General features: G+C 52.7%; 1 protein-coding gene across 7 annotated transcripts in view; it reads right to left on the bottom strand.

Moving 5' to 3' along the window:
- TMEM63C (transmembrane protein 63C) overlaps window positions 1–26,715 on the bottom strand; it is a 110,013-nt gene that overhangs the window by 15,197 nt on the left and 68,101 nt on the right. For 5 of the 7 annotated variants that reach the window (XM_087448143.1, XM_087448145.1, XM_087448140.1 and 2 more), the window contains exons 4-15: window positions 23,946–24,007; window positions 19,568–19,796; window positions 18,974–19,053; window positions 18,446–18,527; window positions 13,819–13,856; window positions 7,967–8,109; window positions 6,487–6,535; window positions 4,289–4,397; window positions 2,383–2,456; window positions 1,686–1,766; window positions 1,450–1,573; window positions 530–663 (exon numbers count right to left, since the gene is read on the bottom strand). In XM_087448143.1, the coding sequence (XP_087304269.1) occupies window positions 530–663; window positions 1,450–1,573; window positions 1,686–1,766; window positions 2,383–2,456; window positions 4,289–4,397; window positions 6,487–6,535; window positions 7,967–8,109; window positions 13,819–13,856; window positions 18,446–18,527; window positions 18,974–19,053; window positions 19,568–19,717 (1,064 nt within the window). In that variant the 5' untranslated portion in view covers window positions 19,718–19,796; window positions 23,946–24,007. Of the gene's footprint in view, window positions 1–529; window positions 664–1,449; window positions 1,574–1,685; window positions 1,767–2,382; window positions 2,457–4,288; window positions 4,398–6,482; window positions 6,536–7,966; window positions 8,110–13,818; window positions 13,857–18,445; window positions 18,528–18,973; window positions 19,054–19,567; window positions 19,797–23,945; window positions 24,008–26,715 lie in introns of those variants that run through there. The other 2 variants (XM_087448144.1, XM_087448146.1) reach the window with 2 other exon arrangements.

Below are 26,715 nucleotides of genomic sequence, written 5' to 3' on the forward strand. Positions count from 1 at the left end.
GTCCCTATCAAGGTAGGGCTGCCAGAGGCTGGGGCAGAGGAGAGAGGAGGCTGTAAGGCTATGAACTTGGGGACAGCTGCAGTAGGAGAGGAGAAACGGCAAGCAGAGCTTCTCTAGCCTGATTCTGTCACTTGTGGTGAGGAGAAGGGGCACGTGTAATGAGGGAGAAAAATGTGTATCATTCCTGTCTTGGAAGAAAAACCAAGAGGTCAAAGGCTACTCTGACCACCTTTGTGCTGAAGCAAGGACATAGGAGAGAGAGGAGCCCAGGGCCTGGGCATCTCTGCAGACAAGCTGAGCCTGGCAGCTAGGGGAAAACAGATGTGGCCATGCTCTGGAAAGCAAGATGGCGGCTGCCTGGGAGGAGCATGGCAAGGTTGAGCGGAGGTCAGAATATGGCAAACTGGAAAAGGCTCTCTCTCCTCCTCCCCTTGACTGGAATGGGGGTGAAAGAGGGTGGTTTCAGAGAAGCAGAGGCCCACTCCTGGGGCTGGGCTGGGCGCAGCAAACTGCTAGCCCTAGTACTCACCGCTTTGTCATCCTGGTATCCTGGAAGGTGACAAAGATCAGGTCCAGACGCTTCAGCCGAACGCGGTTGAGCTCAGCATTGAACTCATCCGTCAGCTGCTCCTCCAGCTCACTATAATATTGCTCCGCATCTACCTGGGGCGAGATGTGGTCCTCAGAGCTGGAGAGGCCAGAGCTCCAGGGAGGCCTCGCCTGGACACGAGGCCTCTCTCCACTCAGCAGCCCAGGGGCAGTGGGCCTGAGGCCTTGGTTCCATCCCTAGCTCCCTTAGAAGCCTGGCAAAGGGCTCAGGACCCCAGGTGGGCACCAAGATCCCAACTCTAGAACAAGAAGAGGCTATGACTCCAAAGTTAGCTCCCTGCTCTTAGATCTGGGGAAAGTGAGGCATAGTTGGGGGCCAGGGGGGCTTTTGGACTTGGGGTGGATTCCAGGGGAGTGACAGAATGTGTCTGCAGCATTTTCAGGAAAGAGGGATGACTAGAGTCCAGTGCTGCCCCAGAGCAGGTGTTCAAGTCTTCTAGCTACAGTGGTTAGGTGATAAGATGGAGCCCACTGCCTTCAGATGTTCCTGTCCTAGCTCTTTGAACGCCTGAGGCCTGGTGGCCTACAGCAGCCTATTGTGTTCTCTCTGGTTGTCCCACCCAAGACAAGAAGGGGGCAAAAGGAAGCCTCCCTGGGTCACTCTGGAGATGGCCCCAAGAGAGTCTCCAGCTCCTCTATGTGCTCAACAGGGAGGCAGGATAGGTGGAAAGGAAGGGAGGAGCCAGGTGCCACAGCATGGGAACAGACCCGAATGGGGCCTGGGGCCCGAGGGTGTGAGTGAGGGGCACTGCCCAGAACCCTGGACAGAGCCTGGAGACCCAGTGCCCCAACCCCTCCTCTGCCATGTCCCCCAGCGCCCGTGCCAGTTATGCTAGTTACCTCTTTGAAGCAGGTCCAGCACTTGCAGAAGCACAGGCGGGAGCAGGGGTGGGTCTTGATCATCACCTTCCCGTTCTTCTTGGCCTTGGCTGTGTAGTAGAGCCGGCCTCGCATCGCGTGGCGCCTGTCAGCCAGCGGGCAACGTGCGGGAAGGATCTTGTGGTCAGGGGCCAGCAGAGCCATCTCCTCCCCTTCTATCCCACCCCAGATCCAGACGGGCCCCACCGCAGCCTCACCTCTGATCATCCAATTCGATCAGGGTCCTGACGTCATAGCAGAAGTGGACTCTGGTCACTACGCACCCTGGATAGGCCTCGCTGCAGCCACAAACACAGATGCTGAGCCAACCTGTGGGGCTGCGGATGCGCCACCCCAGCCCCTGCCCACAGCTACAGCCCACAGGGCTGGGTGGCTCAGCTTCCCATGGTTCTCAGTTCTTGGATGGGAGAATCCATCCCCTGCTCCTAAGGCTGAACTTCAGGGTTGCTCCTTGGTAATCTGAGATTTACCACATCCTTATCAGATGACCCTGAACAGGGCCAGGGAGCACAGCTGGAAATTGCTGCTCATGGAGAGATAGTTAGCTCCTGGGGCTACGAACTTGGGTCACAAAAGATGTCACAAGATGACCTGCTCTAGAAAACTATGGTCCAGGAGCTCCCTGGGCTCTGTAGCTGGAGCAATTGGGGAAAGGAAAATTAGCATCCCCCATCACACCCATGCCATGCAGGAAATCCCTGACTTCAGAAACCCTGCTTTGGCCCCACAGCCTCCCCCACCCTGAAAGGTTGATCCTGAGCCGAGGCCAGGGCAAGCCATCCCCCAGGGTGTGTCTCGCCCCACTATCCTGTGCCAACTCACTCCCCACATGAGGGTCCAGGCTGGGTTACTGGGAGGAGGCAATCCACACCTCAGCCCACCCGACCCACTTACTGAAAATGCTTAATGATGATTTCTGGGTCTTCAATGTCTGTAGGGACATAGGTGATCATCAGTGTCCTTGTGACCTAGATGTGGAGGGCAAATGGAGAAAGAAGACTGTACTCATACAGGACTCCTGGATGTCTGGGTCTTTGTGTGGCCCAGAACCTTCTGGAGTAGGCCTTCTTTTCACACCAGGCTGTCTCCTGGCCTGGATAAGCCAAGAGTCAGCTTCCTTGGCCTGTGTCCTGAGGTCAGGCAGCCCTGAGGTCAGCAGCTGCAGGCAGCAACCATGTCTCTGTTATTCTCTGTGCCCCTGCCCCCTGCTGTGTGCCCCCTGCCATGGACGGCTGTGGTCAAGGGAGAAAGAGCCGGCAGCTGCAGACAGGGCCAGGGTGGAGGACCGGAGCTCAATGACCAGCAAGGGCCGCTCAAGCTCTCTTGCTGAACACACGGCCCAGCAATGACCCTGGTCTCCCTGCACCTCCCCTGTTCCACGTGAAGTCTGCATCACTAGGGCTGTCCCTGACACGAGACTGGGTGGGGGAGTTGGGAGGTGAGCAAGACTCTGGGGAAGGGATGGGGAAACCCCTTCAAACTTCCGTGAGTGGGGAATGTCTCCCTGAGCCATTGCCTCAGGGTGACAACCTTGTGACAATCTGTGCTGCAAGAGACAGGAGTCTTGGCAGAAGCTTCTCGTGACAAGAAGGAAAGCTGAAGTAGCTGGAGTGCAGACTGGTCATCAGGGGTGCCATGGCTGGCAGGCCGAAGCATTCAGGGTAACCTTTCAGGGGTATATGTGGATTTGGGTTCTGGGGCGGGGTAAAGTGAAACAGCACTTTAGGACAGCCTTAAAGGAGCTGATCCCACTCCACTGAACCTTTGAAAGGCTGAGGACAGGAGCCAAGGATGCTCCTCTTCACTGTTTCCCTTCCCCACCAGAACCCAGACAGCCCGCACGCCCCTTCCCTTGTGGTGCCCGCCCGGGTCCCCGGGCGCTCATCTCTACCCGCCAAAGGCGCCTGCGCACTTCAAACACCAGTGACGTGCCTGCCCACTGCCTGGGTGTTCTTTTGGGTCTTGGGACTGTGCTCAGTCCATGTGCAGAGCAAGGCATGGAGAAGAGTTAAAGCCCCCAAATGCAGCCCTCAAGCAGTGACGGACAGGGAGTTGGTGGGACTGCACCCCTAGGCTGGGAAAACTCCACACTGCACGTTCTGCTCTGATTCCCATTGCTCCCAGGGGATTAAGCATGGGTTGCCCCCAGCGGTGAGCTGATCCTTACTGCTCTCTTTTATCTGCCATCCGTCTTCTCTTCCAGTCCCACGCCCCACCCCCGTAGCGGTCCTTCCTGGGACCACTTCCCAAATAAGCAAGTGCTACTCAAATCCTCGTCTCAGGATCTGCTTGGGAGATGGGGTGGGGGTAAGTCAAACCAAGACAGTGGGGCAGGACGTGGGGTCTCTGAACTCAGAGACTGTGAAGGCAAGGAGCTTGGGCACAGTGGGAGTGGGCAAGGCTAGTCAAAATATCTACCAAGCAGTTCAGCAGGGAGCACTGATCACTTAGGATGGAGGCTTTCTGTTGGTCCGGGGGTTTGTTAACCCTTTAGTTTGTGGATGGTGGGGAGGTCCAGGGGTCTTTGGAGAGAGGCCAGGGCAGCAGGAGTGCAGGGCTAGGAGGCACCTGGGAACAGCTATTTACCAACCGGTTTGGAAGTGTTTCAGTGGTTTAAAACCAGGACTGTGGGCGGGGGGTGGGGGGTGGGGGGGCGGGGGTGCACAGGTGAGACTGTGCCCCACAGGTGTGCAGAATGTGCTAAGCTGGGATGCCTCTGCAGCTGGGAGTGGAATGGTCCAGCTGGGGATGGGCTCTAGCCGGGAGGGAGCAGATCTGGTAACTCTTTCCACTTATTCACCTTGTAGCTCTTCTTGGGTACAAACCCTAAGCAGTGATGAGCCATGAAGATGAAGTTGGTGATGAAGTACAAGAAGGAGAAGCAGCTGTGCAGCCACAGGACCTTACTCCTGCCAGAAACAAGACACAGGAGGGTGAGACCACCCTCTCCCTTCCACAGTCTCCCCTGACCACCCTCTCCCACCCACACACAGTATCCCCTGACAACCCTCTCCCAACCACGGTCTCCCCTGACCACCCTCTCCCTTCCACAGTCTCCCCTGACCACCCTCTCCCACCCACACACAGTATCCCCTGACCACCCTCTCCCACCCACAGTCTCCCTAGACCACCCTCTCCCACCCACACAGTCTCCCCTGACCACCCTCTCCCACCCACAGTCTCCCCTGACCACCCTCTCCCACCCACACAATATCCCCTGATCCCCTCTCCCACCCCACACAGTCTCCCCTCGGACCACCCTCAGGTGCCTCCTGGACATTCAGGTGCCTTCGGTCACTCCACCAGACACTCAGGCCCCTTGGAAGGGGATGGCGGGGGTAAGAAGGGGGTGGCGCACTCCAGCTTAAAGGCTGGCATTGATTGAGTGCTTACTATATACCAGACCCAGGTGGGACTAGGTGCTTTATGTACCTTTTCTCACTAGACTGTCACACCATGTGAGGGTGGTACTGTGACTATCTTCATTTTACCCATAGGGAAGTGAGGGCCAGAGTGGCAGGTGACCTGCCTGAGGTCACTCCTCGCGGTGGCAGCATGGGGAGGTGAGCCCAGAGCTGCGTAAGCACCTAGACTATGTTGTGTGCCAGCGGCTGCGGCTCAGGCCCCCACAGCTGCCCAGCAAGCCAGGCGGAGGGGCCGCCCCACCTCTGCGGTGAGGGACTCCGGGGCCATGCGCAGACCCAGAGGAAGGAGGGACCAGCGGATTCGCTGGGCCTCCCCTGGGGTAGGAAGAAACGTGGCTCTTGGGCTTTGGCATCTGGCCAGGAAGGCTATTCAGAAATAGGGCCCACCTTATTTGGTGCGGTTTGAGGAGAAAGGCTGCATCGTTCAAAATATCTCCTCACCACTTGTCCCAGTGCCTCACATTCTGCCTAACATTCCCCCACCCAGCTAGACACCTCGATCCTCAGATTCCTCAGAGGGGACAAGGTGATGTGGTCTCTAAGGAACATTCCAGCTCTCTGCCAGTATGGATTTATGGCTGTTGAGGGCTCTTTGCTGCCCTATTATGATCCACTTCTTGTCGGGAAGGTGTAGGCCCCTTGCACCAGTGGCCGGCCAGGGAGGTACTGGTAACCTCTGCTCTGGTGTTAGCAGCCTCTGTGGGAGGAGCTGGCTGAAAGGGGAGGTGAGAGGAAGCCATGGCCCCATTCGGCTGATTTTGGAGTTTGATGGACTGCAGGGGTACGGAGGCAGAGGGGCAGGGGTGGGGTGAGGGGGCGGCAGGAGTGTGTGAATCCCCCCTCACCCCTGCTACAGCTGCTGCTTCAGCTCTGTCAGGAAGTCGGCTTGGCCAAGACACCTAGTGGGCCTGCTGTCTCAGCGTGGACCAGCAGGGCTGCATCTGGCTCAGTACACATTGATTTAGCCACCAGTTGGGTTGGCTGATGTTAAAATCCATGGGTCCCGGATTCCATGCAGGCTGGAGGGGCTTAGATATCAGGCCCGACAGCTCTTCTCCAATCACGGGTGAGGAATAAAGCTCAGCTGGGGAGGATACACTGCCCCAGACACAGGGCCAGCTAATGGCAGAGGTGGTGCATGAACCCAAGTCGCGCAGTTTCTCGGTCCCTCCACTGTGGGAACGAGGTCTGTGCTTCACTCCATTATATGAGGGTTGACCTGAACCTATTTTGTGAGCAGGGAAACAATACCTTAAACCTCTACTTGCTACAGGGTCTTTGTCTCTTGGGAGCTGGACATACTAAGCAAATAGCACCATCCTTCTAAGTCTTCAGGAGTGGCTAGTTAGATAGTCCCTCCTGTTACAGAGATGGAGACATTGAGGCACCGAGAGTCCCGCCCCACCAAGAGAATGCAAATTCTGGCATCCCACTCAAGACCTGGGTTCCTAAAGACACCAGGCCTTTCTTATCAGCAAAGCAGTGCCCATGTTATGGACCTGCACGCTGGACCTTCTCTCCCCACTAATGCCCCCAGCCAGTAGAATGAGAGGTAGGAGGATCAGGTACCTACTCTGTGGAGACATTGACAATGGTGGTCCGACCAAAGTGACTATTCCGCTCTGAAAGAGAAGAAAGTGGCTGACCTCAAGCCTGGCTCCTTGATTAGTGTGGGGGCGCCAGAATTCAAGGTTCCAGATAGGATGCCTGGGGTCTAGAGATGCTTGTCTATGTCCTGTTCTTCCTTCTAGTTCCCCAGAGCTTGGCCCCAACTTCCAACAAAAACAGCAGAGGCCTCTTCTTCTCCCTGGGTCTGCTGATTGGGGCTCCTCGGCAGGGAAGCAAGACCAAGTTTTGGCATGGCATCCCCAGTGTACATCTGGCACATAGTAGACACCAGTCAATGCTTCTTGGAGGAACCCGGCAACCCCGCCATGAGCGGAATGATGAAATTAGCAACACTGTCACCACTGGCAACAATCACAAGAACCTGAAACTCCAGAAAATGTGACCCTGCCTCATTTGGACAGAGTAAATCCTTCTGGCTAAGTGTATTAGTTTGTTGGTGTAGACATCTCCAGGTTTTATGAAATGTGTCTAGAAATCCTGCATTGTATTATCATTGTCAACACACTAGCTCTCAGGATGAGAATCTGGAAAGACAGGGCTCAGAAGTTGTTTACTCCGGTAGTGGTGAATTGGTGGCATGGGCATTGTGTGCTACCCCTGGCTGAGGAGAAACAGGTAGAAACCTGAGCGATCAGGGTAAAGCTGGCTGCCACCTGGGCATTTAAGGTGCTATACTACATGACCTAATTGTACAGCCTTCACACAGCTCTATGCGTCTTTGTACTTCTAAGTGAAACACTGGCTGCTATTCACTGAGCACCTACTATGTCAGACATTACGCCAGGCTATTGACATGCACTATTGCCTGATCCCCAAACCAGTCGAGGAAACCGAGGCCTGAGGAGATAGGTTTGCCAAATATAAGATGAAATAATTTGCTAGATTGGGCAAAGGTATTGTCTGGGAAGTAGATGTGGGTAACAGTTGGAGAACCAAGATTTTTCTGTCTTTGAAGCCCAAGCCCTTGCTCACGACGTTATTTTGTCAAAAGGACTCACCCTGTTGTAACAAGTGTGGGTAGACGCTTTAGGAGACAAATTCTGCACTTATGGTCTGTAAGTGGGTACAGGGAGAAATCAGGTTCAGGGATCTTTGCAGTGGGTCACACGTCATAAAAGGGCCTCCGCGAGCACCCGGCCAGGTGCGGTGTGGGGTCATGGATAAACATTCAGCTCCAGACTGAATTACTATCACGTGCCTGCTGTGTGCCAGGCCCTGGGCCAAATTTGTGATGAAGGAGGTATCATCTCCAGTCTCCACATAAGAGAACTGAAGCACGGGTTGCCTAAGGTCACATAACTAATTTTGAGAAGTAGAATTAAAACTTAGATTTCTAGACGCCTAAGCCCTAAGCTCTGTCCCGCCTACCAGGCTGCCTCTTAGGTCTAGTGGCCCAGGCCCAGGGCCCGCTGAGCTCCGCCTACCCAGGACAGTTCCAGTGTAGTTGATGGGCAAAATGATGCCCAAGGAGGGGATGCAGAGGAAGAGCACAAAGACGATGAGATGATACTGGAACGTGATGTAGATGCGGGCATCATCTCCACACTTGCTAATCAGATCTTCATTCCTGGAAAAGACACACAGACAAGGACATTCCTCAGGAGCCAGTGTGGCCACAGCTTAAGTTGGGGGAGGTAGAGGAAAGGGAGAGAAGATTACCACCTTACCCTCACGTTTTAATTTTTCTTAGAAATATTACCCTTCTTCTCAAAGCCTCTGTTACGTCTGAATATATTTCACTGAATTTCACAGGCATATCAAAGATAGAGGCTATATTACAGACACACACTCAGGAATCCAGAAGCACTCCTGAAATCAAGCATTCATTCAGTCTTTTATTGCTTCTTCAAACATTTTGAGTGATTGCTAGGGTGCAGGCACCCAACAAACCACTAGTGATGTCAAGATGCATCCTACATTTTAAACATGTTGTTTCTTTTAATTCCTTAAATTAAAAAGGAATACTTAAAACCACAATGACATGTCATTCCACAATTCCAGATTGGCCAATGTTAGAAAGTTGGACAATACCAAGTGTTGGCGAGGGTATGGGGTACTGGGAGCTCTCCCACACTCATGGGTACATACTCTGGCACAGCCACTTTGGATAACAGTTGGCATTATCGATGGAAATTGAGTATATGTACACCCCATGACCTAGCAATTCCACTCCTAGGCTTATATCCAACAGAAATACATGCACATATGCATCAAGACACATGTATAAGAATCTCATAGATGCATGATTTATAACAGCCCCAAGCTGGAAACAACCTAAATGTCTATCAAAGGTAGAATAGACACCAGAATTGTGAGAGAGATATATATATATGTGAGGAATAAATGTAATATATATATAATGAAATACTCTACAGAGATAAGAATGAATGACCAGTCATAGCTGAACCCTACAAACACAACGCTGAGTGAAAGACGCCAGGCACAAACAATATACACCGTATAATTTCATATACAAAGTTCAAAAATAGGCAGTATTGAACTATAGAGTTACAAGTCAGGATACTGGTTCCCTTTGGAGAGGGGGAGGTGATGGGGATTGGGAGGGAGCAGGAGGAGGGCTTCTGGGGCGTTGGCCATGTCCTAGGTCTTGATCAGGACAGTGGTCGCATAGGCTTTGCTTTGTGATAACTGAGCTGGACATTTATTGGTTGTGCCCTTTTCTGTGTGTCCGTTATACTTCAATAAAACAATCTAAAGGCAACACATGCTTATTATAGCAACTTTGGAAAATACAAAAGAGAAGAAAATCATTCACCCACAATCTCATCCAACCTAAGACAATGACTATGAAGCACTCTGGCCAATTTCCTTTAGTTTCTTGTCGTCGTGCTGGTTTAACTCAGTGACTGTAATGTAAACAGCATTTGGGTGAATTGCTCTTTTGCTTAGCACTTAATCTTAAGCCTTTTCTGAGCATTTTACATTTTGTCAAAATGTTTTCCTGGCTGCACAATAATAATGGTGACAGTGGCCTCCGTTTATGGAGCACTGGTTCACGCCCAGCGCCATGCTAGCCTCCCTACTCCATTGGTGGACATGCCATGGCTGACTCACCCTTGCCCTCTGGTCAGGCTTGTAGGTTGTGTGCAGCTTCTAGTATTCAGTCCAGGATTCAGATTTATTTTTAAACAATACTACAAACAGCATATCTTCAAGGTTTTCACTATCCCCATTTAGGGAATTTATAGCTCTTGGTTTTTTTAACTGCAAGCACTTATAATATTTCCTGCCTTAGACTTGAGAATTAAATCCCAAGAATGGAGTGGATGAGAACTGCTGAGGAGGCTGCGTGTCAGAGAGGGAGAACAGGGGAGCGTCCTGCTGTGGGCTTGGGGTGCCAAGATCTGGTCACTTGACAGAAACAGTGTGGCTGAGGCGGGGCGAGGTCTGAGAGAGCCTCCCATCATGTGGAGGGAGCAGAGGGCTGGAAGAGACCAAGAACACGAGAATTTCCCTCCTGGCAAGGCAATTCCTGCTTCCCGCACTGGGCCCACTGCTCTAGCTCCACCAGAAGCCCAGGTTGTATGCAGCAGCCTAGATTACAGTCTGAGGGAAGACTGTATCTTTGAGTCTGTCTATATTCCTCTATTCACTTCTTTCCTCTTCCCGCCATTCTTTAAAATGCTGCCACCGTGACGGTCCAGCCAATCACCTCCTCCTCAACAATGAATTCTCATCTCTGCCCTAATCTTTTTCCCTCCTCTATCTCTTTCTGGAGAATTGCTGTGTCCATTGTCCTTCTCTCTCATCTTTGACTTAACATCTACCTCTCTCTACACTCACCCACACTTCTTCCCCTTAAACTACAGCCAGGGTCAAGTGCTCATGTGTTACTCAAAATAAAATAAGAATCTCCTCAAGCATCCACCCCCTGGCCTGCTTCCCCTCAAGTTCTATCCAATATCTTTACCCCTGTCCTCCTACCTACCGCTTGAAAAAGGTGACCTTCCTTCTCTGCCTCTACTTCTTGGACATCTCCTTATCCTGGGCCTGCACTCCCAATGGAGACCCAAATCACCAAAGCGACATCCTCTTCTCAGCTCTCATTCCGTTCAACCTCCGAATGTTGGAGGCTGCTGGCCACAGCCTCTCTGGAGCTTCGCACTTGCCTGGCTCCCATGAGCCCAGGCCCTAGAGGATGCCACCTCTTCTTCCTGCCCCAACTACGCTCTCCCTTTGGCTATTTTTGATCTTGCCCCCTTGGGTGACCCATCTGCTCCATGACTTCAACTACCACCTCTGTGTACCCATCTCCCAAGTCTAAATCTCTAGCTCCCACATTTCTCCTAAGCTTTAATCCTGTTTTTTCAACAGCTTGCTGGTCAACTCACATGCTTGCCCTGGCCGTATCAATCATTTTCCCAACTCATTTTATCTCATCATCATATCTCATTATCTCCCAACTAGTAGCATTACTATCCTCCCCAGAAATCAGACCTTGATTTCTCCTTCTTTCTTAACCAGGTGGAAGCCAGGTGGAAACCACGACCACTGACTGTAGCCCCATGACCTGCCTCCCCTGTGCCTCCTCCCTACTATTTCCCTGGTCACCTCCACCTCTCGGCTGGACACTGGCCTCCACCTCTCAGCTGGACACTGGCATAGCCTCCTTAGCTGCTCACTTTGCCTTTGGACTTTCCCAACCGCCATTCACCCCTCACACTCCTGTCTACAAGCAGACATCATCCTGAGTTTTCTGCTCAAAAATAGTAATTGGCTCTGTACTGCCTCTAGATCAAAGCCCAAGATTCTCAGTGTGGCAGTCAAGGTCCCAGCTGGTCCTTCCGGCCCAATCTTGTAGCCCCTCTCTTGCCATGTACTCTTGCCTCTGGCCACATCAGAACATTTACCATTTCTGGACACTCCCTGCCATCTCTGCCTCAAACTTTTGCTCACATAGTCCTTTATTTCTGATGGGCTCGCCACATCACAACAGTACAAATTCTTCCTGTCCTCCAAGACCCAGCTCAAAACTATGCTTCTCCTGAACCCTCTTGTTGGAATTAATTTCTCACTCTCCCAAATGCCCTTTGCACAGCAATTATAACCTCCCCATTATGAATTATATGTAGTGAGTCTTGTTTACTTTTGCTTCTCCAACTGGACTGCATGGGCTTTGTGCACTGGGACTCTGGCTTCCTTGTCCCTGCTCAGTAAATGTATTCAGCTGTTTTCTAGACACTGCTCCCAAAGGGCACAGGATTCATAGTGCAACGTCCAGCCTTCCTCCCTTCCTGGATGATGTGTTCCTGATGGAGGGGCCTTTGGGTGGGGTGGGGGTGGGGGAAGAGGATCCTCACACAGACACACATACAGCTGTGTACACTGATCTCCCATTGACCTGCAGGTCCAGGTGTGCACACACGAACAGCTGCACACACAGATTTGCACCAATGCAGTGACACGCATCTTTCATTTCACACTCACATGCACACCACAGAGACACTTACCACACGAAGTTTTATGTTTTGCATGTCCGCTACTCCCCCCAACACAGACCCTTTCTTTCCTGCCCTGTATATACCCATTGACATGTCAGCAGACAGCAGAAAAAATCCAGAAGGCCTCAAACTTTCCTAAGCGATGCCTTTTCTCCCAGACCTAGGGATGTGGTCAGTGTGGGCAGATGGGACTGTTGCTTTCCATTTGTCCCAGCTTTCCTTCCCTCTTTCCCATGCAAAGGGCTGGCTAATTTGCCATCACACCCCTGCTCATCATTCATGAATTTGCTAAGCCCAGGAACCTAGAGCCAGCCCATACAGCCTCTCAGGGTAATAAGCTCCAAATGTTCATACACATTATTTGTTATTTTAAAAATGCAAAAATAGTAAATGCTTGTTGAAAGGTAAAAAGTAAAATTCCCTTGAAACCGTTGACAGGGATTGCCTCTGCAGAGGGGGCTCTGAAGAGGGGCATGAGAGACGGGAGGTGGACTTTCATGTTTCTCTTAAAATGTATTTATGTGAGTTCACACGTGTTTTAAAAATTAAAGCAAAACCAGAGAAGGTTCCAGGAAATAAAAGTCTCCTCTCCACTCCCCCACATGTGGCTAGGATCGCTGAACCACACACAAACTAGCTGGGTCACTTCCTGGGGACTCTGATGAATGATGAAGGAAGACCGGAGGCCAAGGCCATGGGGAGTCCCCTCAGTGGAGTTGGGGCTCAAACACCAGAGGCCGATGGTCCTAAGTCCCGCTTGGGATTCCCAGGGCCCAGTCAGGGTGCCTTGTGCCCCCACGGGGCCCCGGTCCTTTGGCAGGTCTGGGGGAAGAGAGGTGCCCCAGTGTGGCTCATGGGGGTGGGGCGGGGTCTTGGGACAATGTATGGATGCTCCCAGCAAGGCCCTTGAATGGCGGACGTGGAGGCACATGGAGGAAGTGTCCTATGAACCTTTGTGAAGAAGCAAATAGCAGGCCCAGTCAGGGCCCCTGGTGCAGGAGGCCTCTGAGGAGCGGCGAGGCTACACCCTAAGGCAGGCATCGCCAGGCAAGAAGGGACCCTGGAGGAGGGGTTTGCCGGATGGGCGGGAGGGATGAGGGATAGAAGGGAGAGCCCAGGAACGTACAGGACTCTGAGGTGGAGGCAGAGCTGTGTGCACACGTGTATGTGTGCACACGCCTGAGTGCGTGCAGGTGCGTATGCACATGTGTGTACACACACGGGGGCATAGAGCTCTGATGAGTGTATCCTCAGCTGAAGTGTCTGGCTGATATGGGGGAATCAGAAGAAAACAGGAGACCTGGGGTCTGTCTCCTTGCCAAGTGGGGTCTGGCACTAATGAGATGCAGAAGGTGAGGAGGGCAAGGGCTGTCTCTCTGTAATCAGGCACTGAGGCTGAGAGAGGAAGCCTGCCCTTCTGCCTGCTGGGTTTTTTTTTTTTTTTTCCATTTCAACAAATATGATGAATGATGTTCACAGAAATAACGCAAACAGCAATGCAGGAAGGATTTCTTTTCCCTGGTGTGGAGTTCATAAAAGCATTTTTATAAGCATGTGAAAGTGTTCCTTTCCTGAGGGCTGTGGCAGAGATAAAATGGGCTGTGGGCTACGTCCAGTTCCCATTTCACCAATGTAACCCCGAAAGCATCCACTGCCTGGGCCGGGCTGAGGTGGTCAGTGGGGCGTGGGGAGTGGAGGGTGGGCTACAGAACTCAGGCCCAGGCCCAGTCGTGAAGGGCAGGAGACTCTGACCCCAGGCCTCCCCCAAAGAAGGCAACGCTGCTGTCACGAGCCCAGAAAGCTCAGGCACTTACTTCATGGTGATGGTGTTGAAGAACCAGGAATAGAAGCCCTGGGGAAAAAGAGAGAGAAATTGTGAGAAAATCCAGGCCGAGCCTGCCCCACCCCGCTCTGGTAGCCCAGGCAGCAGCTGGTGGGTCGTCCGAGGCAGAATGTGGCTATGTCCAGACAGGGCCTCCTTTCCTGGCAAGAGAGGGCGAGAAAGAGCCTGTGTCCTGGAAGGAAGCGGGCTCGGTCTGGAATCAGTGGTGACTGCGGAGAGAGAAGTGAGTTGACACTCCTGCCACCTGTCATCCTGTTACAGGAAATGGGGACTTAGAAGGTGGGCTTTGGACTAGAGGGAGAGAAAGGACTCTCTGGGGTAGACATTTGTTGCTTTCTGTCTGTCCCTCATTGCTTCCTTCTGGGAAATGCCCCTCCCCCATGCATATGGCCTGGGGGGCTGTCCATCAAGTAGGCATCTACCACCAGTGGTCAGTTGACCAATGGGAGCATACCCAAGTAAGGCCAATTAAAATTCTCTTAAGGGGATTGATACAGGTGTTGGGACAGTGGGTCTCTCCCCCTCTGAGTTCTTGCACCTCCGTAAACACCACGAAGCCTGCAGTGGCGTGGTGCCATCTTTGATACCACATGCAGGAGCTTGTCTGAGAAAAAAAGCCAGCTCAGAGGACAGAAGACCAGAGAGGGGATCCTGGTGGTAATGCTAGACTTCCTTCCTGGATCTACCTGTACCTGAAGCAGCCACTTCCCTCGGATTTCTCCACACTCGAGCCACACTTTAGCCTTTTGTTTCAACACTAGTTTGAGCTGGTCTTCTCCTCTTGCACCTGAAAGTCCTGTTGATTATGCTTTCTCTCAGGGTCTTGCTATCTGGAGTTTCTAGGTGGTGGGAAAAGGCAGCCTTGGCCATGGAGGTGCAGGGAGGGCCTAAAGAGGGAGTCAGCTTGGGAAGAGTGTGCATGAAGGGGGCTGGGACCAGGGCTCTAAAAGCTGCCAGATCTGGTAGCCAGTTAAGTTACCCTGGTGCACACTTCCTTCCGGGATCCCGGAGGGTTTAGCAAAATCTTGGAAAAGGCTGCACCTCTTGATTGGCCCCATTTGGGTCGCGAGCACATCAGTGAACCAGGCAGGCCCACCTGGTTGACAGTCCTGGAACCACACAGATTGGGGAAGGGGTATATCCCAAAAGGAAGCAATGAGGGGCAGGGGCAGGGGCAGGAGCAGGCAAGCAAGAAACAGAAAGAAGTTTCTTGCTCCCTTCAGCATAAGGCCCGCCTTCTAAGTCCCCCTCCCTGTGCTGGGTTGACCAACAGTGGGAATGCCCACTTGGGGAGTGTCCACGTTGGGTGGGACCATTTCCCCAGCTACATCCTGGGGAAAGAAAGGGAAAACAGATGCCCAGGTATGAGTCAGAGTGATGAAGGGGAATAGCACGATGGTGGCAGCAGCGACTGGGAAAGTCTCCAGGGAGGGGTGGACTGCTAGACAAGAGCTGGGCTGAGAGTCCAGCCACCCCTCCCTGCATGGAGTCTTTCTCCACGGCCCACCTCTGGGCAAAGGGGTGCAATTTACTATGGGAGCAAGTAGGTTTTTTGATGGCCCCTAGTGGTTATGCATGGTGGAGGACACACCTTCCCGGGAATCACGTCCACCCCTTCCAAGACAGATGCACACCACACATGGCCCGTACACGCCCTGGAATTCACACAGGACAGGATGTCCAGGAAAGGGCAGAGGTCATGAGTAGAAGTATGGCCTATGTGCCCATGAAAATCATATAGACACAGATGTGTCTATGAACGAGCATGTGTGGACCATCTCCCCCGCCCCATCTCTCACAGACACACATGCTACACACATACAGTGGCCTGAGAAGCAGATGCCACCTCCCCTCTTCTCCCCGCCCCTGCAGGAAACGGTCACGAGCCCCCAGGAGCCAGCTCAGCTGACAAGACCGAGTGGCAGCGGTCAGTTCACTGCACCTATCTTGGTGGCCCCATCCTCCCCACTCCCGCCACAGGGGGCAATGACCCCTGCTCTGACTTGCTTGGGGAACTATGGTGAGAGCCCCTTTGCTTTGCCCACACCACTCAGCCTGGCAGAGGCCCCACCACCCTGGCTGGAGCACGGCAGGGCCACCTCACCTCACACTCCCTCCTTGTCTAACTTCTACACTCTTCAGTTTGACAGCCCCATTGCTGCCATAACGATTTATCTTCTTAGATATTTTTAAAATAAAATGACCTTTTTGTCATTGTACGAAAAAAAACCCAAACTAAAGTGACGTTTCTAAAAATAAACCTGAAAGCCACCTTGCAAGGCCGGTGTGACTGTCCTTATTCTATGGAGAAAGCCCCAAGGGATGAGCTTGTCTGAGCTCCCTGCTCTGTACGGGGCAGATCCTGGCGGGAAGGGGACCTGGTCTCTTAGAGGGATGATAACAAAAGGAATATGGTTCTACTGACTCACTGCATCCGAAAAATATGTATCAGATGCTAATTACATGACAGGCCGGACTGGGCGCTAGGACTGCAGTGAGCAAGACCAGGTCAGCTCCTGCTCTCGCTGGGGGAAGCAGACACACCAGACCAATCGCATAGGTGTATCATTACGGCCTGGGTTAGGAGCGCCACAGAAGAGGAATGCATTTTCCATGAGTGTATAACAAAGGATCTGGACCCCAATGGGGTGGACAGGGCTCCCTGGGGAAGTGGTGCTTGAGCTGAAATCTGAACAAAGGGTGATTCCATTCACTCAGAGAGGGGTCAGAGGGGAAGGGGGAGAGGGAAGAGCAGGTGAAAGGCCCTGTAGGGGAAAGGGGGCAGCACTTTTGAGGATCTAAAAGATAGGCAATGTGGCTGCGGATGGGGGAGTTGGAAGGAGAAAGGTAGACAACACGTGGGCAAGAGGCCAAACCATGAGACCATGGCAAGGCATCTGCAATTTACTCCAAGAGCATTAGGAAGCCACTGAAGGTTTACATGGGGGAATGGGTATCCCTATTCATGGAGATCGCTCTGGATGGGGCAGGGGGCAAGTGTGGACCTAAAGAGATCAGTTAGAGGCTACCCCCATCATCAAGCAAGAGACTGATGGAGGCTTGGACTGGGAGATGGTGGGAGAGAAACAAAGCTGGGAAGGTAAAAGCACACAGCTTGGTAATGAACTGGCCATGCTTGGGGGCTGGGCAAGAGCAAGGGGCGTAGCTGGGTAGGTGGTGGGAAGAGTCTGAGACCGGAGATCTAGGGGCAGGCGGAGGTGGAGGGAGATCACGGCCTGCTGTGGACATATTGAATCAGCAACACCTTTACAATTTCCACGTGGAGATAGTTTGAAGGCCATCGGACAAATGGGGCTGGGGCCCAGAGGAAGGTTTAGCTGGAGATGGAAGTCAGGAGGGATGAGTATAGAGGTGGCGATTGAAGTTGGGAGTGTAGATGACATTGCCCGGGAAACAGAGAGTGGAGAGCAAGAGGGGGAGAGTCTGGGATCAGCTGTGGGGACTCCACGTGTGGAGAAGGAACCTGCAAAGGGGACAGGGGAGGAATAGACAGAGAGGCAGAAGGATAATGCAGAGAGTATGATGTTGTAGAAGCAACTGGAAAGGCCTGTTCAAGAAGAGGAGGTGGTCTATGGGGTCAGATGTTTCTGAGAGATGAGATAAGAACCGAGGAAAGTCCATCGGATTTCGTAGCATGGGGCCACTGATGACCTTGGGGGCTGTCTGGGTGGAATGGTGGGGCTGGAAGCCACATTTGAGGGGGTTGAGGAGTGAGTGGGAGGTGAGACGATGGAGACAACCAGCCTAGACCACTCTTGCAGGAGTTTAGCAGTGACGGGGCAGAGGAGACAGACAGTCATGGGGGGTGTGGTGTGCAAGAGAAGTTCTCATGGCTCCCTCCCTCTCTGCATTCAGGTCCCCACGCAAATGTCATCTTATGCCCAAGACCATCCCTGACCACCATCTATAATACTCCAGCTCTGTTCCATCACTGTTGAGTGCCTTCCTTGCCCCTTGTTTCCTTCATGCACTTACCAGCGTCCCATCTGCATCTGTCTGAGTGTCTCTCACCCAGGAAGAAAGTGCCAGGCAGCAGGACTTGGTCTGTTTTGTTCACTGCCCAGTCCCCAGACCTGTGGCTGGCACACAGCTGGTGCGCCACAGCAACTGGCTGAATAAATGAAGAAGTTCAGGCGGAGGACTGGCATTCGACAGGAAAAGGACGGAAGGAGGAGACCGGGCTCCATCAGGAGGAGTTGGGTGGCAGGAGGTTGAAGGAATCCCTGCCTGATGTCTCGAATCTTCTATGTGAAGTGGGAGGTGAGTCCTTGGCTCAGAGTGGGGGCTTGGGGCAGTGAGAACAGATGGAGGTTTGAGAAGAGTAGAAAATTAGTTTCAAAAATCCCTTGAAAATATTAGAATTAGCTAACACTTACTTGGCACCCTAGGAGGTGGGGATGGTTAATATTTCCATCTTTGTGATGGGGAAACAGAGGCTTGGCAAGGCTGAGGAATTTGTCCCAGGTCACACTGCTACAAGTGGTTGGGTCTGGCTGACTGCACAGCCCCTGATTATGAGCACGCTCCTTCCAGCACTTGCCAGGGCTGCCTGCCCAGAGCCAGGACCCAGCACTCACCTTGTCCTTGTGCTCCATCTCCAGCGAAATATCCGAGGGGGACGTCTTCTCGCTCTGCTCCCCATAGATCAGCGAGGTCAGGCTGCCAGCCCGGAAAGGCAGTGGGTGGAAAAGGAGAGAAAAGGCCTCAGGTGCCGGCCTTCCGGTCTCTCCTGCTCCCTGGGCCGAGGGCTGCAGTCCCCTCCCGCCCAGCAGCAGACACGCCTCAGCTCGTTTGCTGAGCACACAGCTCTGGGTACAGACATTAAACACCCCTGTTGCCAGGTGCCTAACGCATCTTGGGAGTCATGGGATCCAGAAAGTCTGAGATCTGAGAAAAAAGTGGCCTCATGCCCAGAGATGGCTGCCCTCCAAGTCCCTTCGTGCAGGGAGGGCCAGAGCAGGGGCAGGGATGGGTGACGATATACCACCTGCTGATGGGACACCTGCTGCAGCTTGGGCACTGGTCAGAGCCATGTCCTGGTCATGGTGGCACGTCCCCCACAGGAGCAAGCAGCTCGCTCATCCTGGTCCCCAGTCTCTCCTCACCTGTCATTGTGTATCAGCAAAGCCAGGCGCCCGTAGTCCCACGCAGCTTTCCGGAGGAAGGAGTAAATCAAAATGATGACCTACAGGCCAGAAAGGCGAGATGGGGCAAAAAAGCGGATGGATGCCTTCCTCTCAGCCGGCCCTGTTCTTGAGGGCCCCGGGGCTCCCTGGGGCTCCCCCACGAGGTGGCCAGCTCGGTTAGGGTAGGGCCATGCCTTTTTCAACTCTAGATGCCCAGTGCCCAGCAGTTTCCTGGCACAGAGTAGATGCTCAGAGTTCGCTGAATGAAGGTGCTGGTGGCACGAAGGGCATGTTTAGAACTATTGGACAAGAACACTCCTCGAAGAAATCAGCAAAGGGAGAGAGGAAGGCCCAAGGGCACTGGCCAGTGGGCCTGTGAACAATGGCGCATGAAAGAGAATCTTAGCACTTCTGCCCTTATTTCCAGCCTCCTTTTCCCCAAGGCCCACCCACCCCGGCCGCCCTGGGCAGGACTGATGTTCAGGGAGTTCCCGCCACTGTGGCTGGCGTCCAGTTGGACAACCGCGGCCACTGCTCCATCCCTGTCTGCCCCCCGCAGTGCCCCGGACTCACCACCCACAGGGTGATGTTGAGGAACAGCACAGTGGGGATCCCCCCAAAGGGCTGCCCCTGCAGGACCGTGTTCCGAGAGTGGAAGCAGTCATCCACCGTCATGTTCTTGGCCTTTCCCACCACATTCAGGTCGCCCGGCGAGACAGCCATGCTGGGAGGCTCCCTGGTGAACAGCGGGGTGTCCAGCTCAGATGCGAGGGCTCCCCTTCACTACGTAAAACGCAGAAGCCTGCCGGGGAGTTGTGGGGAGGTGTGTTGAGTGCGCGTCAGACCCAGTGCCCAGTGCCAGCTTGTAGCTGGTCAAGGCAGCAGGTCAGCCCTGAGATGGCCCGCAGCCCTACCCGTAAGAGAACAGCTTCCCCCCAGCCCAGGGCTGTGATGACAGAAGAGCCCAGATTCCCTGCGAGAGTTCTTATTTTGACCACTTCATCCGCTTACAAAAAGAGTTGTAAAATGCACATCCACATGGGTCTTCCTAATTCTACCTTCGTGAAGCCTGTCTTGTATATAAATGAAGAAACTTCACAAAGCTGGGTCAGGTCTCAGAGGGGAAATATTTGGTTTGGAGGATGGAACCACTGCATTCATGGGATGCCGTGCAGACAGGGCTCAAGATGATCATCTCTAACATCCTACGATGCTCCGATCCACTTTCCAGGACAGGCAATGGCTCCTAAGACTAAATTAGGTAGGGATGTAGAGTGCCTGGCACAGAGCAGTGACTCAGTAAACATCACTGTCTTACCTCGACCTAACCAGGGAGATCAGCACCTGCCCCGGGGCCTGAGCCAATCCTGAGCCTGAGCATCTTGGTAAGACTCGAATGCAGGGCTCACGGTCACTGGTATCAGTGTTCTTCCAGCATGGATAACAGTGGAAAGCGCAGGAGAAAACTGGAGGTGACTGGTAGTTGCTTGGACTTATCTGCAAGGTTGTTCTGATTTCAAAAGATCACTCGTTTTGGTTCCAGCCCTCATCTCACCCTAGAAACTCTTTACTCTCATTCAAGAAACGCAGGCTTGTTCATTCAATCACTCAACAAATATTTGGTGAACAACTGCTCCATGCCAGATGAAGGCTGGTGATGCATCCGTGAACAAGACAAATAAACGCCCCCTCGTGGGATTCTAGTGGGAGAAGCAGTGCAGGACGAGGGTGAGATTAGAATTGTAAAGAGGGTGATTGGGGAAGGCCTCACTAAGATGACATTTGAGCAAAGACTTGAAGAGAGGGAGCAAACCTCTCAAACCACGCAGCTATGGGGGAAAGGGCACTCAGGCAGAGCAAAAGGCCCAGGGGTGCAAGCTTGCCTGGAGCACTGAGGAAGAGCAAATAACCAGCCAGTGGGCTGGACAGGGGAGAGCCAAGGGCACAGGGAGGGGGAGGTTGAGCCAAGGAGTGACATGAAATGACTCAGGTTTTAAGGGGATCACTTAGACCCTTGCATTGAGAATAAATGGGGGCAGGGGCAAGCAGAGAAGTAGACACAAAGAGGTCCGTTAGGAGGAATTTGTTGCAATCCAGGCAAGAGATAATGGTAGCCTGGACCAGGACGGAAGCAGTGGAGGTGGCGAAGTGGTCAGATTTTGGAAATATTTTGAAGGTGGAGCCAACAAGATTTGCTGATAGATTGGGTGGGGAGTGTGAAAGGAGTCTGGGATGACTCTGGGGTTTTTGGCCTGAGCAACTGGAACAACGGCGGCGCTGTTATTGGAGGGGAAAGACAGGAAGTACACGATGTGAAGTGCAGGGTGGTGGATCAGGAGTTGGGTCCCGGACGTGCGAAGGAGATGTCGAGCAGGAGGTTGGATACGTGAGTTCACAATTCAGAAGTCTGGAGACATAACTGTCACCGTCGTCAGCATGCAGACGACTGTTCGAGGCGCAAGACTGGATCGCTGAAGGAGTGAGTGTAGAGTGAGGTTCAAGGTCTGAGCCTTGGGATGCTCCAATCTAGAGAGCTTGGTAGATGAGAAGGAAACAGAAAAAGAGACTGAGAAGAGCAGGCAGTGAGGAAGGAGGAACAGCAGGAAAGGGTGGCATCCTGGAAGCCCAATAAAAACAACGTTTCCAGAAGGCAGGAGGGACCACTTGTGTTGATGTGGTCAAGTAAGATGACAACGGAGAATTAGCAGAGTTGAAGCAATGTGGAGGTTATTAGTGGCCAGACTAGAATAGGTGCAAGAGAGATTGGAGCCAGAGGGCATGAACAACTCTTCGGGAGAGTAACAAGACCTGGAGGTGGTTAGGACGGAGAAATGGCAGCACACTGCATGCTGATGGGAATGATCGAGTAGAAAATAAAAATGTGGGCATGTAGAAGAGAGGGGGGATCGCGGGAGCAATGTGAAGATAGGGGAGGGGTCGAGAATTAGGGCACAGGTGGAGAAGATGGCCTTCACCAAGAGCCAGAGAGCTGACCCGTGGCAGCAGGAGGGGAAGCAGGTGTGCTGGCAGAACTTGCGGACGCTCTCTCCCACCACGTCTATTTTCCCCGTAAAAGAGGGAACAAGGTCTCAGATGAGTGCATGATGTTGGCGGTGGGCAGGTGTGGTATGTCTGAAGACAGGAAAAAAGGTAGAAATAGAAGTCTAGAGGAGTGAGCAAGTGAATGGACTAGGGGGATGTAGTAGGATTGCCAGGGAGCACTAAGGACCACTGAGGTTCAGGTCTTGAATTTACAACAGGAGCAGCGAGACTCGCTGTGCATTTCCCCAGCTGTATGCAGATGTGTGGCTGCAGGTGTGGAAGAGGCAGAGTCACATTCAATTGGAGTAGAGGTTTTCCCAAGCAAATATGAGAATGAGACACAAGGATTGAAGGACTATGCAAGGGAGTAATTTTAATGATTGGCCATAGAATTTGAGCCAGGTAAGGAGAGAGATGAGAGTTGAGATGGGTGAGGAATAGTGCAAGGTGTTGGAGTTCCAGGGGGTAGAGGATTGTTGAGTACTAGAGGGTGTGAGCTGACAGATAGGAAGCGGCTGTTGGTAAATGAGCTGTGTGACACCGAGATGAAGAAGCAACTGCAGTTATGGGTAGTGATAAGGTCTGGGGCATGACCATGGAGTTAGCGGCTGAGCAGGGGGATCAAGGAACCGAGAGGACAGTGTGTTGGAAGGATTATCTTTGGGGATATGTGGAGACTGAAATCAGTTAGAATGAAGAGGGGAACAGTACCAAGTGACAGTGAGGCGGGAACTAACTTTTCAGAGAAGGGGAGCGATCTCGGGGAGGAGTCGATGCCTGTAAAAAAGATAGGGAGCAGGATGTCTAGGCTGACACCTGCGGGTCCAAGATTGGGGGCTTTAGTGGGGAGGAAGGAAGAAGAGCCTGGAAGTTGCAACGAGGGGCTAGAAAGATGTCTCTCCCAGCCCCAGGCCAGTGGTGTTGAAGAGAAACAGAAACCACCCTGAGAGGGCGGTAAGGGTCCTGGGGTCCTGGGGAGTCTTGGGGTTCAGTTCCCAGTGAGAAGATGAGGTACTGAGGGGCTGGGGTGTTTCTGGGCACCGTGGGCTCTGTGACACTGAATCCCGGTTCCAACACTTGCTCGCTGGAGACCTCGAGCAAGCTACTTAAGGTCTCCAAGCCCCAGTTGACTCATCTTGAAATGGGGATGGTGCTAGCAATTAGTACCACTTCACAGCGCTGTTAAGAGGAATAAGTGGATTGAGATTTGTCAGTCGTGGAGAACAATGTCTGGCACACAAGAAGTATCACAAAGATGTTTGTCAAATGGAAAGCAGGTGGAGTTCCAGGGGGCACAGGGGAATGGTTTCAGGAGTTGGGGAGGGGTGGGAGATGGAGATGAGGAAGGGAATAAAGGTAAAGGGACTGCAGAGGGGAGGTGGCCTGGGAGTCTGGGACTCCTTGTGCTAACTCACAAAAATAGGGATAGAGGGCATCATGAGATTAGTCCCGGAACAAGGAAGGAGAGCACAAGAACTCACCCTTGTACCCTCTGGATTAGCATCTAACTGGAGCAGGGGGTCTCCTGCCTGTCTTTTTAAGCTTTCTTACTTTCTGCTCCCCTCTTTCTGCCTAGGCTGCCCACAGTTTTATTACCCCAGGTCGCTGGTTAACTCATTTACACTAACATGTTTAGCCAAATGTAAACTTATAATAGTTTACATTGAACACGGTACATTTGAACAGTAAGCCTTCTGCCAGAGGGTCAGAGTAGCAGCAGTGGCTTTCCTGGGGTCTCTTGGTGGAGCGGGCAGGCATCTCAGTCGCCGCAGGCTCTGGGTGAACTGTGACAGGAAGCTACAGTTCTGCTGGTGGCCACTGGGGGGAGCCCGTGCTGAGGAAGCAGGTGGAAAATCAGGGAGTGAGGCGAAGCCTGCGAGTCAGAAGACCTTAGTGAGGCTTTTCCTACCTGAGTCAGTTCTCAGCGAGGGTTCAAGTCACGCCTGGAGGCTCCACTCAGCTACGGGACTGCTGCAAAAGAACAAATGCAGTGGAGAGACCATGAGATTTAGGGACCCAGGGCGGCTTCACTGGTGGCATCAGCCCTCAGAGGCCCTTTCTTCATTTTTAGGCTCAGGATGCTCCTCCTTCAACACATGCCTGTTTTGCAGATAGTTTCTCCCAGTCTGTCGCTTGTCTTTTCATCATGCTGTCTTTTGAAGCACCAAAGTTTTAAATTTTGACAAAGTCTAATTTATCAAATTTTCTTTTATGGACCATGCTTTTGGTATTGTATCTAAGAAACCTTTGCCTAACCCAAGGACTTAAAGATTTTCTCCTGAAAATCTTTTTTTTTGTGTGAGGAAGATCAGCCCTGAGCTAACATCCATGCTAATCCTCCTCTTTTTGCTGAGGAAGACCAGCTCTGAGCTAACATCTATTGCCAATCCTCCTCCTTTTTTTTCCCCAAAGCCCCAGTAGATAGTTGTATGTCATAGCTGCACATCCTTGTAGTTGCTGTATGTGGGACGCGGCCTCAGCATGGCCGGAGAAGCGGTGCATCGGTGCACACCCGGGATCCGAACCTGGGCCGCCAGTAGCGGAGCGCGTGCACTTAACCCCTAAGCCACGGGCTGGCCCTCCTGAAAATCTTATAGTTTTAGCTCTTCCATTGAAGTCTATGATCCACTTTGCATTAATTTCTGCATTGGTGTGAGGTAAGGGTCTAAGCTTGTCTTCTGGCATGTGCATACCCAGTTGTCCCAGCACCGTTGTTGAATCCTCACCTTTAAAATGAGGGGCTCAGCTTACAAGCCTCTCTCAGGGCTGCTGGGGACCAGAACCAGGCCCAGGATGTGAAAGTGCTTGGTGAACTGCTACCCAGTCATAGCACTTGTGACTGTTGTTATTATTTGGTTAAGACTCTGCATGATGAGGGAAGGGAATGGGGTCCTGGGCTGTGAAGAGCTCTGGCTTCCATCTGGCTCTAAGAAGGTTTGAGTGCTAGATGCTGCTCTTTTCTTTCTCATTCTCCCTCACTCCAAAAGCATCCCTCTCTCCCTCCTTTCTTTCCACCCTCCTTCGTTTCCTTCCTTCCTTCCACAAAGGAAGGTTGAGTACCTACCAGGAGCCAGGCATCATGCCAGGCTCTGGGGGCCTGGCAGACCCTGTTCCCATGGCACGAGGCTCCCAGACTCACTGGGGAGACATGCAAGCACGCAAGGTACACGCTGCCGCACACTCCGACAGCCTGATAGCCAGGTAAAGGGAGCCATGAGGAGGAACCACTCTGGAGCAGTCAGAGAAGCCTTCTGCGAGGGAGTGACCTCCAAGCAGAGACGTGACGATGTGTGGGAATCAGCACAGCGTGGTGGGGAAATGTGGGCAGAGGGAATCGTGTTGGCAGAGGCCCAGAGGGGAGACAGCATAGCGTTTTGGGAAAGTGAAAAGGAACAGTCATGGCTAGCGTGTAGGATGGATCACTGGTTTGTCTTTCACTTGTTTATTCATTCATTCAACAAGAATTCATTGTGTAAGTACTCTTGCCAGGCCTTGTGTAGACCCTGGAAGTACAAACATGAGGTCCTTTTCAGCAAGTTCACAGCCTTTGGGATTTGGGGAGAGGAATGCTCTTAGGAGACCTGGCCCACGCTGCTGTTCTGCCTGGGAGGACCCCCAGCTACAAGGTCCCAGCCTCTAAGCTCGGAGTGGGGGAAATCCATCCAGTGGGGTTGGGTCGGGCGCAGGCTTTCAGTTCACCTGGCCGCCCTGCCCAAAGGGGAGGTGAGGAAGAAAAAGAGAGAAGAAAGCCTCACCCCCACCTCGCCACCCTCCTCAGCTTTCTCGGCAGCAAGCAGAGGCAGTAATGAGGGAGGCTGTTGCCGTGGAAACATAGAGCAGCGCCCGCCTTTTGTTCTCACCCCTAAGCCATGCCTGGACCTTCCTTCTTTCTGGAAGGAAAGCTAGCTCTTGGGTGTGAGGGAGAAGGGCAGAAAGCTTTCTGGGGATCAAAGCATCAGCACGGGATAGAAGGACACTTGAAATCTAAACATGCTAAAGGAACACGGAGCAGGGGCATAACCTGCCCAGTGACGGGGGCTCAGGGAACTCTTCTCTTTGGAGTCTGAGTTTCACACAGAGCACAGGGAGGCTGTGCAGGGCGGTGGGGAGAAGCAGGCTCTCTGGAGCCAGACTGTCTGGGCTTAAATTCCAGATCCACCCTTGCTAGCTGTGTGACCATGAACAGTGACTTCACCTCTCTGAACCTCGGTTTTCAAATCTGGAAAGTGGGGATAATAACAGTCTCACAGGGTTGTTGTGAAGATGAAATAAGATAATTCACATAAAGCCCTCCACACAGTGCTTGAGAAATACATGTGCTCAGTATTAGCCAGTACTGTCATCATCGTCATCAGCTTATCTGTGAGATGGTGGTGAGGGGCCCAGACTGGACCATTCTTAGCCTCCTTCCACCTACTCTGTTCTGGAACAGGCAAGAGGAGAGATGTGAAGTGTGGGAAGGATGGTCCAGTACCCCTCAAACTGCAGCCTGTAGGTGGCTGTTGCCTCTGTTCTTCCTGTGCATGAAAAGCAAATGTCAGCCTGGCTCTTGGGCCAAGGAGGGGCAGCAAGAGATGGTGTTAATGCTGGCTGGTGAGTCAGGATTCTCAAGTCCTCTCCTCAGCTGCACATCCTATCTCATGGGGGAGTGCGTGGCCTTCCTCCTCTCCCATTTCTCC

Source organism: Ceratotherium simum, chromosome 24 (genome assembly GCF_057802395.1).
Source record: "Ceratotherium simum simum isolate JZ-2026a chromosome 24, ASM5780239v1, whole genome shotgun sequence".
In the NCBI taxonomy this organism is placed as follows: domain Eukaryota; kingdom Metazoa; phylum Chordata; class Mammalia; order Perissodactyla; family Rhinocerotidae; genus Ceratotherium; species Ceratotherium simum.